The 12,959-nt window shown below is 39.3% G+C and overlaps 1 protein-coding gene across 16 annotated transcripts in view; it reads left to right on the top strand.

Annotated features, from left to right (window-relative positions):
- The window catches only part of CAST (calpastatin), a 264,338-nt gene that overhangs the window by 243,452 nt on the left and 7,927 nt on the right, over nucleotides 1-12,959 (top strand). For 15 of the 16 annotated variants that reach the window (XM_073624543.1, XM_073624542.1, XM_073624550.1 and 12 more), the window contains 10 exons: nucleotides 561-608; nucleotides 1,137-1,229; nucleotides 1,500-1,619; nucleotides 2,702-2,803; nucleotides 5,644-5,736; nucleotides 5,825-5,860; nucleotides 7,287-7,382; nucleotides 7,485-7,556; nucleotides 11,551-11,622; nucleotides 12,528-12,591. In XM_073624543.1, coding sequence (XP_073480644.1) covers nucleotides 561-608; nucleotides 1,137-1,229; nucleotides 1,500-1,619; nucleotides 2,702-2,803; nucleotides 5,644-5,736; nucleotides 5,825-5,860; nucleotides 7,287-7,382; nucleotides 7,485-7,556; nucleotides 11,551-11,622; nucleotides 12,528-12,584 — 789 coding nt within the window. In that variant the 3' untranslated portion in view covers nucleotides 12,585-12,591. The remainder of the gene's footprint in view (nucleotides 1-560; nucleotides 609-1,136; nucleotides 1,230-1,499; nucleotides 1,620-2,701; nucleotides 2,804-5,643; nucleotides 5,737-5,824; nucleotides 5,861-7,286; nucleotides 7,383-7,484; nucleotides 7,557-11,550; nucleotides 11,623-12,527; nucleotides 12,592-12,959) is intronic. The other variant, XM_073624545.1, reaches the window with a different exon arrangement.

Raw genomic sequence — 12,959 nt, forward strand, 5'->3', positions numbered from 1 at the left:
AAGAGATGAAAGCTATTGGCCACTGCCCCGTTTATAGTCCCGACGTACGTGTTTTACGTCACCGCGTTCAGAATGATCGGATTTTCCGACAACTTTGTGTGACCGTGTGTATGCAAGACAAGTTTGAGCCAACATCTGTCGGAAAAAATCCTAGGATTTTGTTGTCGGAATGTCCGAACAAAGTCCGACCGTGTGTACTGGGCATAAGAAGGGTGCTCAAAACTTGCTAGTTCATCTAGCACTCCCCCCCCCAGATTGAGAATGCTGCTGTCCAAAGGTGATTCTGTTGTTCCTCCATCCACAGTGGAGTGGTAATACAGGAAGTGTGTGGCCCGAGTCACTAAGTGGAAAAGAAAATGGGCTATAAAAACGAATGCAGCTGCCACATTTAAGAATTTGTAAGCTGCAATTTATTGCATTTTTGTTTTTGGGTTTATTATTGCTTTAACTGTGGCTGTGTACTACTTATGCTCTAGTTCTTTTGCTGATCTGTCTATTGTGTATGTCAAATTGTGTGTTACCCGTGCATTTATTGCTTCTACACTGACTTCTGATTGCAGGATAAAGACGGGAAGCCTCTTTTGCCAAAACCTGAAGAAAAGCCTCAGGTATATTCATATTTTGAAATGCCTATATATTTATTACAGAGCTAACAGTTTACACAGCGCTTTTACACACTGTACATTCACATCAGTCCCTGCCTCCAAGGAGCTTACAAACTAAGCTCACATTCATACTAGGGCTGATTTAGACAGGAGCCATTTAACCTACCTGCATGTCTTCGGAGTGTAGGAGGAAACCGGAGTACCCAGATAAAACGTGTATATATTTTTTTTTTCTTTAATTGTACAGAGAAAAGTTTTATCTGCATTGGGTAATTGTGCTCAGGTCTTCTTTATACTGAGAGAGTGTATCATATGGTCTTCTCTGGGTAGGCATTTGTTTTCAGTGTGTTGCTAGGTATAAGCTTTTGTCTGGCATGGGACAGCGGATTTAGTTTCACGTGTATTCTGTGCTGTAGTCTCATGTTTCAGCTCCTATCACATAGCATGCATCAGCTCTCTCCTGATCATTTGCTAAAGCATTTTAAAGGTGATTCTCCGTTCATTTGCTGTTTTATTTCTGTAAACATGCAGGCGATGAGCGAGGATGATCTGCTGGATGCTTTGGATGAAGGGTTTGTCACCTCTCCTGCTGTTTCTCAATGTCCTCCACTAAAGTCATCAGAGGTATGTTCTATGCTCACCGGTCTACAAGATTTCTTTGTCCCTCTCATAAATGTACACCTTGGTAGAGATGTAAGTACTGAATCTGACAATACAAAAACAGTAAAGTACTAGGAGCCAGGCATCCATAAAAGACTTGATTATTATATTAACAGACATATGTAATGTGGGATATTTTTCTGCACACAGCTATCTTTTTATGCCAGAGATGTAACTAAAGGAAGACCGCTATGCTAAACTGTGTGTTTATACATACCGTATATTTCTTTTTAGAAACCATCTCAGAAATCTGGGTCTGAAGAGATTGTATCCTGTTCTAAAGTTTCATCTGTGCAGTCCAGTGCTCCAAAGCCACCATCTGCACAATCTGGAGATAAAAAGCCATCTGACTCTGTGAGTTCCTATTTAGTTATCTTTTCATGGCACACTGGAACACCATTAGACACAATAGTATAGTGCTCCATAGATGGGCCACATAGCTTATGTAATAGTACAGTTTTGGGCCAGGTTTACTAAACAGTTCTTTGGTAATTAGTGTTAAAGTGGTTGTATACCCACTTTTTAAATTTTTACCTACAGGTTAGCCTATAATAAGGCTTACCTGTAGGTAAAATGAATATTTCCTAAATCTGTACAGCTTAAAAGATATTGACTTTGCATGCTGACGCCAGCGGCACATGCTCTGTGGATGTCCTGCAGATGCTGTCCGACCTTGCCGGGAAGAAGCATGTGCGGGAGTGATATCATCACGGCTCTGGCCACTCACAGCGCCGGAGCCGCGAACCCGGAAGACACGCCGAGGGCAAAATGTCAGCTCCCTCGGCTCCCTATGCAGTGCATAAAAGCTCATTATGCCTTTTGCCTTACAGGGTTTTTCTTTTTTTTACTTTTTTTTTTCTGAGGGTATACAACCGCTTTAAGTTGCAAATAGTTGATCATCAGAGACCATCCGAATTTCTATCCATGTATGAGGGCTGTGGTTGTACAGAAGTCGATCTTCCGACTGACTTCTGTACAACAGCCCTGCTGGAAACTTCTGGCTGGGAAGTCTCCCCACAATGTCACAAGAGGGAGGATTCCCTCATCCCCCTCGAAAGTTTGGATGATGGAATTGGGACAGTGTTTATTCGATCAACTGAGACCAGTTGAATGTAAAAAATTGAGCCCATCTGTAGCCAGCTTTAGAATCACTTTAATCAGGTTCTGTGTCTATGAACATCCAGAACAGATTGTGTATCGCACACAGATAAAACCTAATACCATAGAGTCATTTATTTCAAAGTATATACAATTTATTTAACTTCAGTACTGTAAAATTTAGTTGACTTTTTTTGTACAACACTATTGCGCTTTGCACTACTGTATATATTAGGCTTGTTATACCATATAAAACAAGAAGATGTCTGTTAGGGGGACATTGAGGGAAACATGTAATAGAAAATGAGTTATCTTTAACACATTTCCTGTTTTCCAAGAATGTTCAGATACCCGATGATGCATTAGATCTACTCTCTGGTTCTCTGGGAACAAGAATAGAAGATCCTGATGAGAAGAAGCCTGTAGTAGACTTAGTTAAGGTTAGTACTTGAAAGCCACAACACTAGCCCATCCTTACAGAACAGATCATTCATGCAGCTAAAGTATTTGTATACTGTGTGATTGAAATAAATCAACTTTTGAGCAAAACAAAGACTATGTCCAGCTCTGCAGCTCTCATTGGCCCTCGTATGTCTCATCCCCCCTCCTTTCCTGGCAAACTCTCAGGAGAGTGAGAGAGAAAGCTGTGCATGATGTCATAAGTCTAGGCTTTTTATAAGGTATATACTGCAGAAAAAAAAAATGTTTTACTGTTCAAAGTTAAAACCACAAGGGCAGAAGATTTTAAAAAATGACGGAAGGTCCGCTTTAATCCACTTTATTCTCCCTGCATCTTTAACCTGCATTTATTCTGTCAAACAGATTAGATAGCTGTGGGTTTCTTGATGTAGTTTGTCATACTTTGTAGAATATGTGTAGTAACCTGGTGTTTTACAGGCCAATGAGTTTAACATTTCTAGTCAAAATCATTCCTGAAAAGGATAGTTGATCACTTAAAAATACACAACTCGCTGGACCAAAAGCAGCTTGGCTTTACTGAGGGCAGATCATATCAGACTAATCTGATTGAATTTTTTGATTATTTTACCAGTGTTTTGGACCAGGCTGGTGCTGTGGTCATAGCATATCTTGATTTCAGCAAGGCATTTGATGCAGTTCCACATGATGATCTAATACAAAAGTTGTACAAGCTAGGACTTAACCCTTGGGTGGTTCAGTGGATATGCAGTTGGCTAAAGGATAGATACCAGATTGTGGTTGTAAATGGGGTTCATTCAGAACAGAGACCAGTCACTAGTGGGGTACCACAAGGCTCTGTGTTTCCAGGAGCAGTAAAAACGAACTGTAAAAACTAAAACCGCCAGAAAATGTTTGACGTGTTTACATTTATGAGTGTTTTTAATGAAAAACGCTAACGCCCAAAAATGCGGGAAAATGTGGCTAAACGTGAAAAAACAGGCATTTTTAGTGCTGCTGTAGCGCTGTCATTTTTAAAACCTCCTTTGTGCATGAGCCCTTGAACTTGGCAATAAAAGCTGATTGGTTTCTATGCAGAAGGGACCCTGATATTGCACTCTCCAGTCTTAGTAAATCCCAGTGTAACTAAGGCCGTGGGAAAAGCAAATTGAATTCTAGAATGCATCTCTAGAGTGATGGCAGCAGGAAGAAATAAGGCCCTGATTCGCCTATAGGTCCAGAATACTGTGTCCAGTTGTAGAGACCTCACTTAAGAAAACATATTGATAGGATAGAACGAGTCCAGAGATGGGTAACAAAATGGTGAAAATCTGAGGGATAAAACATATCGAGAGAGACTTCAGGAACTTAAAGTGGTTGTAAAGCCACTTTGTTCTCTTCATACAATCCTGTGTTTGACCACGTTATGTGCCCCAGTGTATGTGCTTTTTTTTAACCTTATTTCAGAGCGCAGTTTGGTGCTCACGTGACTGCACACCGCTTTCCTCTCCCGATCTGACACTTATAGTGGGAGGGGCTGAGAATCCTCCGCTGGCGTCAGCCGGGAGGAGGAGAGCGGCGGGTGGTCACGTGAGCGCCGAAATGCGCTCTGAAATAAGTTAAGAACTGCATTTTTTTTTTTTAAGGCACATACACATAACGTTATCTAACATGGAATTTTAATGAAAATAACCAAGTTATTTTAGCAGCAGGAGGGGAGGGGCGGGCACTGACACTAGCTGACAGGTAGGGAGGGGAGTGGGGGGAAAAGAGGACAGAGGAGAGCAGCGGATGACTGAGGCACGTAAACTGACCATGGTGTCAGGGCTCAGCAGCCATGATCAATGTGGTCAGTTTACAGAGGGGAGGGCAGCACCAGGCAGGATTAGCCAGGTAGCACTGTGCTGCATAACATGCTTTAAAGGAACAGGATCAATTTTTTTTTTTTGGGTAACAACTGCTTTAATATGTACAGTCTGGAGGAAAGAATGGAAAGAGGAGACACGATTTGAAACCTTTAAATACATGAAGGGGGTGAATAAGGTTCAGGAGGGCATTTTATTTAATATGAAACCAAAATCAAGAACACTGTTCTATGACCACAAACTAACTGAAAGAAAGTTCAAAGCTAATCATAGAAAGTAGTATTTTACTGAAAGGGTACTTGATGCTTGGAATACATTTCCAGCAAAGGTAGTGAGCCAGTCAACAGTAAATGGCTTCAAACATGCTTGGGACAAACATAGATCTATACTCGAACAAAAAGTTTACAAAAAAAAAATGCATGCATAAAGAAATAAAAATAAAAAAAACGGGCAGATTCCATTACTAGGTCTTCTTTTTTTTTTTTTCTGCCGTAACTTTTCTATGTTTCTCTGTAGCTGAGATAATTTAAAGTGGTTGCAAACCCTCTCATTTACCCAGTGAAATGACTGGCCTCAGATGATACTCATAGATGAAACAAATCCTCCTACATAAGTTTACTTGTTCATCTACAGTCTTCTCTCTACAGCCATTAAGTGCAGAATTGTGATAAAATCCTTCTTCATCTGTTAGTTTAACAGAGGAGGGGGTGGAGAGCTCCAGTTGGTGTGTGAGAGCTGATTGGAGGAAAAGGACACACCCCCATTTAGACATGGCACAGGACTGAAGGAAGGATACAGAGCTGTTCTGACTAGACAAACTATGTGAAGCTCCCTCCCTGTCACAAATTTATCTCATGTGTTAGGAAAACTTCTCAGAAGTGAGACAACACTTAGAGCTTTGGAGAGTGACAAGTAAACACTACAGATATGTGCTTAGTTCAAATTTCATGACTGAGGTTTACAAGTCAGCTCTTTTAATTTTGTTTGCTCTTCATTAGGAAAAAGCCAAAAAGGAGCACATTGACCGGCTTGGAGACAGAGATGACACAATCCCTCCTGAATATAGGCACCTTTTGGATGGTAAAGATCAGGTAATTGTGTACACTGGTCAAAAGGTTCTGTATCTTTATGTGAGTATGTATCACATTAATAACACTCTTATGTATTTCCTAAATACAGGGTAAACCTGCAAAACCAGAAGAGGTGAAGCCAAAGGTAAAAATGAAATCTGTGTTTTTCCACCATTTACATTTTTGGGGCCCTTCCTAACCATAGTCCATTATTAATCAAAAGTGACAAAGTTGTAAATGTACAGTTCCTCAACCAATATATACAGCTCTATGCTCACAATAAAACACTTGACATAAAATAAACCTCATAATATTAATACACATTTAAAGGACATAGGTAGAATATATTGCTTACCGATCAACAAAACACATTAAAAAAAATAAGAATTTTATGGAACCAAGATCAATTATATAACCGGCCTAAATCAAAAAAATTGATTTCCAGCACATGATTATTGTACCCCAGTCCAGCAGAAAACCTCTACAAAATCTATCAAAATGCAATTAAAATCGAACTAACATTATAAACAGCACATAGACATGTACAAATATGACTCAAGGGGTGTGAAATAAGTGTTAACATATAATTAATAGAATTGGTTTCACTGATAAACGTAAAGCATGGTACACAATGGCCAGGCATCTCATGATTCCATTAGTATGGAGTCTGAAAGGCTCTGAGCTGTGATCATGCAGTTTTTAATTATAAAAAGGAAGATGTCTAATTTTCTACAGAAAAATGACAACCGTTCGCACAAATGACATCAACTCACTGTGACCAAAACAAAACCAATAATGTAAGATGGATTCAGCTCTATCTGCCCACAGGAGAGGTCCCTCAGACACGTTTTGCCCCCTAGTGGGTTTAATCATTGAGACTGCACACATTTTTTGGAATCTAAAGTAGATTTTATGGTTAGATATCCACAAATCTTTGGCCATATAGTGCAGACTCCATCCATTCTAAATGAAATGTGAGCCTAAAGATACACTAATGACGAACAGAGTTTAGGTTCCATAGTATGTTTAACATTGGAATTGTGAAATGTATAATATCTAGTTATCAAGTCCTCAGAGTCCTAGCAGCTCCAACTCAGACCTGAAAATGAAAGAATTTCCATGTTCATTTCCTAAAATAAGGGGGCTGTGTCATTCATTTGTGCTGGGTTATCATCTTGAAAAAGCAGGGTGTCACCCAAACCTAAAGGGGGTCCAAATCGATGTTTCAGTTTTTTGGTAGATGCTGAAGTAGGTATATGTCAAATATAAGCTGAGGTTTTTGCTAGGTGTGAAATATAAAAAAAAAAACATTATTCTTTCTGGCAGCAACAACATTGGGGATATGGTAACCAATGGCAAATGTATTCTACCTGCAGCAAGTCAATACAGCAAAATGCATCATGTATTATGTTATTGCAGATCCCAAAGTGTCTTTGTATGCATGCTTTGCAGATTTTTAAGGAATCCATAGGTGACCTTGTGTAGTTTTACATTAGAATGCTCATATACTGTAGTTCAAGCTGTAAAGGTTTTCCAGACTGCCATATGAACTTGTATGTTATCCCTTGAAGGCTTCCCTGAGTGATGATGCAGCCATTGATGCTCTGTCTGGTGGTTTCTCCCTTTGTGATACCGGCTCAGCTGACAAAGCAAAGAGTTCTTCAAAGGTATTCATTATAGAAACCAGAATCTATTATACAAATGACAGAATAGCATTCAACCCTTACAATAGTAACATACATGTATATTAACAATGATGTCTGAACTAGGACAAGACAGAGAAGAGTGCTTCCAGCACACCAGTTTCCCAAACCGCAGGAAAGACCGCAGAAGCCACAAAGGTCAGTGAAATATTCAGCTATGCTTGTCAAATATATGAAAAATGCTGTAAATAATTTCATGAAATATAAATCAAATAAATCAATAAACAAATCAAATAACATCTACAAACATTATAACATATAGCCATGTTGCCATACTTGCAACCTTTTGGTATTCAATGGGCGGTCCTTGGGACCCCTGAAAAGTTTTGTTGCTTACTCAAGCCAGTGAAGAAAAAATATTCTTCATATTGGCTTTTAGTAGTTTTATTTTTTGCACGCAATTTTATTTTTTTAGATGCTGTCCATTTTTCTTCTCTTTTTTTTTTTTTTTTTCTTTTTTTTCTTTTTTCTCCTCTGATTTGCTTATACTGTTTAGGGAAATGTCAAATGTGGTCATTTTTAAGGAGGCTGTAGGGAACACGAATGTTGTAAAATCACTGGTTTGTGAAGGGAATGTAAAAGCAGTGATCTCTGGCAGTCTTGTGTAATCTTTCTATGACCTATCCCTTATAACATATCTGTAGTCTCTAATCATCTCCTGGTGCTTCTTTCGAATTGCATTAGCTGAATATTATGTGTGGCTCTTTGGTGTTGTCAGGGCTCGCACTTGGGGCTCCCTACCTCAAATTTGAAGTACATTTACCACCATTGGCGTAGAGGTTAATAGATGGATAGTTAATTTGATTAATGCGAAAGACTTATTTACATCATACACTGCTATATACAGTGGGTAAAATAAGTATTGAACAAGTCACCATTTTTCTAGGTAAATATATTTCTAAAGGCACTATCGAGCAGAAATTTTCACCACACGTTGGTAACAAGCCATGCAATCTATACATAAAAAGACACCAAAGAAAATAAGTTTAGAAATGAAGTTACGTGTAATAACATGGAATGATACAGGAAAATAAGTATGGAACACGCTAAGTGAAATGTATTTAATACTTCATACAAAATCCTTTATTGGTAATGACTGCTTCAAGACTCCTCCTGTATGGAGAAACTAGTTGCATGCATTGCTCAGGTGTGATTTTGGCCCATTCTTCCACACAGTTTTCAAATCTTGAACGTTCTGTGGACCTCTTCTATGAACTCTGATCTTTAGTTCTTTCCATAGATTTTCTATTGGATTCAAGTCAGATGATTGGCTGGGCCATTCTAGCAGCTTTATTTTCTTCGCATATATGCGGCCTCGGCTTTCCGGGGTTATACCGGGATGATGCCCGCAGCTGCAGGCATCATCCCGGTACCGTTGTTTTCAGCGGGCGATCGGCTACCCGAGTATAACAACCGATGCGGCTAAAAGCCACTCGGCTGTTATACCGGAGGAGCGGGAGGGGACATCCCCCCCCTCCCGCCGCCTCCCGCCGCTGTTTCCGGGCCTCCCGTGCGATCGGGAGGCCCGGTGTCCGTTCCGCTGCCTTCGGCGGCTGGGGGCGGACTGGAACGAAGCTGCGAGCGGCTTCGTTCCAGCCTTCTTCTTGTAAATGCGGAAGCGACGTCATGACGTCACTTCCCGTTTACTCGGCTGCCAATGGCGCCGAATTTAAAAAAGTACACAGTATTCAGAATCGCCGTTTTCGGCGATCTGAATACTTTGAAGTGTAAAGGAGGGATGGGGGGTCTTTTAGACCCCCCATCCCTCCATAAAGAGTACCTGTCACCACATATTACTGTCACAAGGGATGTTTACATTGCTTGTGACAGCAATAAAAGTAAAAAAAAAAAAAAAAAAAAAAAATTTAAACACAATTTATAAAGTACAAAAATAAATAAAATAAATAAAAAAAATAAAAAAAAATTTTTTTAAAGTGCCCCTGTCCCCGCGAGCTCGCGCAGCGAAGAAAACGCATACGGAAGTCGCGCCCGCATATGTAAACGGTGTTCAAACCACACATGTGAGGTATCGCCGCGATCGTCAGAGCGAGAGCAATAATTCTAGCCCTAGACCTCCTCTGTAGCTCAAACCTGGTAACCGTAAAAATTTTTTAAAACGTCGCCTATGGAAATTCAAAGGTACCGTAGTTCGTCGCCATTCCACGAGTGCGTGCAATTATAAAGGGTGACATGTTTGGTATCTATTTACTCGGCGTAACATCATCTTTCACATTATACAAAAAAATTGGGGTAACTTTACTGTTTGGATTTTTTAAAATTCATGAAAGTGTCCCTTTTCCAAAAATTTGCGTTTAAAATACCGCGTGATAAAAAATATTGCAACAATCGTCATTTTATTCTCTAGATTCTCTGCTAAAAAAATATATATAATGTTTGGGGGTTCTAAGTAATTTTCTAGCAAAAAATACGGATTTTAACTTGTAAACACCAAATTTCAAAAATAGGCTTAGTCATGAAAGGGTTAAAACCAATTGAGAGTTTTCCTGGCTTATTGTTTGGGATCATTGTCTTACTGAAATGTCCACTCTCGTTTCATCTTCATCATTCTGGTAGATGGCAGCAGATTTTTAGAATGTCTTGGTACATTTTTCCTTTCATCCTTCCTTCAATGATGTGAAGTTTACCAGTATCGTATGCTGAAAAACAGCCCCACACCATGATGTCCCCATTTTGGGGTGATGTCCAGTACCATTTGACCTCCAAACAGGGTGTGTATTATGGCATCCAAAGAGTTAAATTTTGGTCTCATCTGACCAGACTATATTCTCCCAGTATTTCACAGGCTTGTCTAAATGTTGCGCAGCAAACTTTAAACAAGCTTCAAGTTTTTCTTTTTGAGTCTTGCATGGTGAACGTGCATACAGATCATGGTGGTTGAGTGGACTACTTATTGTTTTCTTTGAAACAATTGTACCCACTAATTCCAGGTCTTTCTGAAGCTCTCCACAAGTGGCCCATGGCTCTTGGACAACTCTTCTGATGATTCCTTTCACTCATCTGTGAGAAATCTTGCAAGGAGCACCTGGTCGTGGCCGGTTTATAGTGAAATTTTGTTCTTTTCACTTCTGGATTTTGGCCCCAACAGTGCTTAAAGGGACATTCAGGAAGTTTAGAAATCCTTCTGTAATCAATGCCATCAGTATGTTTTGCAACAATAAGGTTGCGAAGGTCTTGACAGAGCTCTTTACTTTTACCCATCATGAGATGTTTCTTGTTTCTAGATTTCAGCTGGTGTCTTAGCTTTCCATGCCTTTTTTCACCTCCCTTTCTTCATGTGTTCAATACTTTTTTCCCTTTTTCCATTTTATTACGCATAACTTCATTTCTGAACTTATTTTTTATGGTTTCTTTGTATGCATGGATTGCATGGGTTGTTATTGACATGTGGTGAAAATTTCAGGTCAATCGCACCTTAAAAAATCTATTTACCTAGAAAAATGGTGACGTGTTCAAAACTTATTTTACCTGCTGTATATGGTGGATTGATTTCTTGGTTTATAACAGCAACTGAACAAGGTACATAATCCGTGCGCCTAGTGCAAAATGTTAACATTATGCTTGTTGCTATGGCGGTTTGTCTCCAGCTGTGTATTGTTTTCTGTGGATAGCCTACACACAGGGAGGTTTATTTACAAAGCCCGGGGGGGGGGGGGGGGGGGGGTCTGTTTACTTAGCAGAGTGAATGTTCATGGAGTTTAATTAGTGAATCTGTGTTCAATTCAACAAATCATGTCCAAGCAAAACATTTTTTTTTTCTTTACATTTGTTTTTCAAACTGCCTCTATTCTTCTAGAAAAATAACCTCATAGACACCATCCACTTTTGTGTACAGATGTCAGAATGCAAGAGCTAAATCATTTTTGGACACCATAGATATTTTAGGAGGCTGAACATACACTGGACCAAAAATAGGAAATACATTCTCTATACTGTAATGTTATGTCTGCTTTCCAAAGTCATGTGCCAAAAAGTGGGCCTTAGTCTGCCTAATTTCACAAAGTTGGACAAACTCAAAAAATATTTCATATTTATATCCTACACAGCAAGCTCTCAGGTGCCTTGTATACTCATAATATAGGAGAATATTCACATAATGTTGTGTATTAACCAGGACAAGACTGGAACATGCACCTCTAGCACACCGGTGTCAAAGACTGCAGAGAAGACACCAGATGCCTCAAAGGTATGAAAACCTATGTTGAGTAATGTTCTGTGCTTTATGATAAGTAAGGAGATCACATACAGTCCATATGGCTGTATAATTTAACTTTTACATAAACCAGTTACCGTATTTGCACTCATGCAGTGATACATTTCATTTCAGATCAAATGAAATTACTTATTTCTGTGGAGAGATGCAGTTGCTGCATAGACAAGGCCACACTAAATAAGTCCTCTCTGAATCTCCCTTAGTGCTGGTTCACATCTATGCAGTTTGCGTTTTGATCCGTTCCTGCAATGCTTTTTCCGCATGTTTTATACATTTTACGTTTTTTGTGCTTTTTTTATTTTATTTTTTTAAGGGGAGATGTTTTTGTTGGGCGGATTAAAAAACGCAAAATGCATCAAAAATGCACTACATGCATTTCTGCAGCATGTCCATTCAAATCTATTGAACCAAAAACTTTCTGTGTTGTGTTTAAAAAAAAAAAAAAAAAAAGTAAAAAATCCTTGACCCTTTCCAAAAATGCAGTGGCTGAAAAATACATAGATGCGAACGTGTCCCATAGGACACCGTGTTAAATGGACTGTACTGCGTTTTTGTAAAATGTGCTGGGTGTGAATCGGGCTTTATAGCTTAGGGGGAGATTTACTAAAACTGGAGCACTCCTAATCGGTGCAGCTGTACATGGTAGCCAATCAGCTTCTAACTTCAGCTTGTTCAACTAAGCTTTGACAATAAAACCTGGAAGCCGATTGGGTTCTATGTACAGCTGCACCAGATTTTGCACTCTTCAGTTTTAGTAAATCCCCCCGCCCCTTTGTTTCCGGATAAATAATAATACTCCGTTTGGTAAATAAGCGTGTGCAAAGTCGTAGCTGAATGTTGTCCGTCACATTGAATAATATGAGGATTTTTTTTCCTAGCCTACCAGTCAGAGCTCCTCTACAACACCTAGTGCCTCAAAGACGTACAGAAGTTAGATTAACAGTAAGTACATGTAAAAACTGTATAACCTGAATTGCCAAACATACCAACAAATCATGCTTGTAAAACAGTCAGGGTCACCATACACGTTACAATTTGATCATGCAATCTCTGTGCAATCAACTTTAGATTCACCTAAACTATCCAATCAGTCTGTATCCAATCAGGCAGATCCTTGCACTACATAATTTTTAGTTGATCTAAAGGATATTGTACAACCAGATTGCAATGTGTGGGGTGAGTTTAGGAATATAAAGATATTGCTCTACTTGCATAATTTTTCTGCATCCTGTTATATTAGTCTTCATTAATTAACTAACACAAGTGGTTTCTGCTTGAACTGGTCTGTGTCCTGAAACTAAAACCAGACA

The sequence above is a fragment of the Aquarana catesbeiana genome, linkage group LG01 (genome assembly GCF_042186555.1).
Source record: "Aquarana catesbeiana isolate 2022-GZ linkage group LG01, ASM4218655v1, whole genome shotgun sequence".
Taxonomy (NCBI): Eukaryota; Metazoa; Chordata; class Amphibia; order Anura; family Ranidae; genus Aquarana; species Aquarana catesbeiana.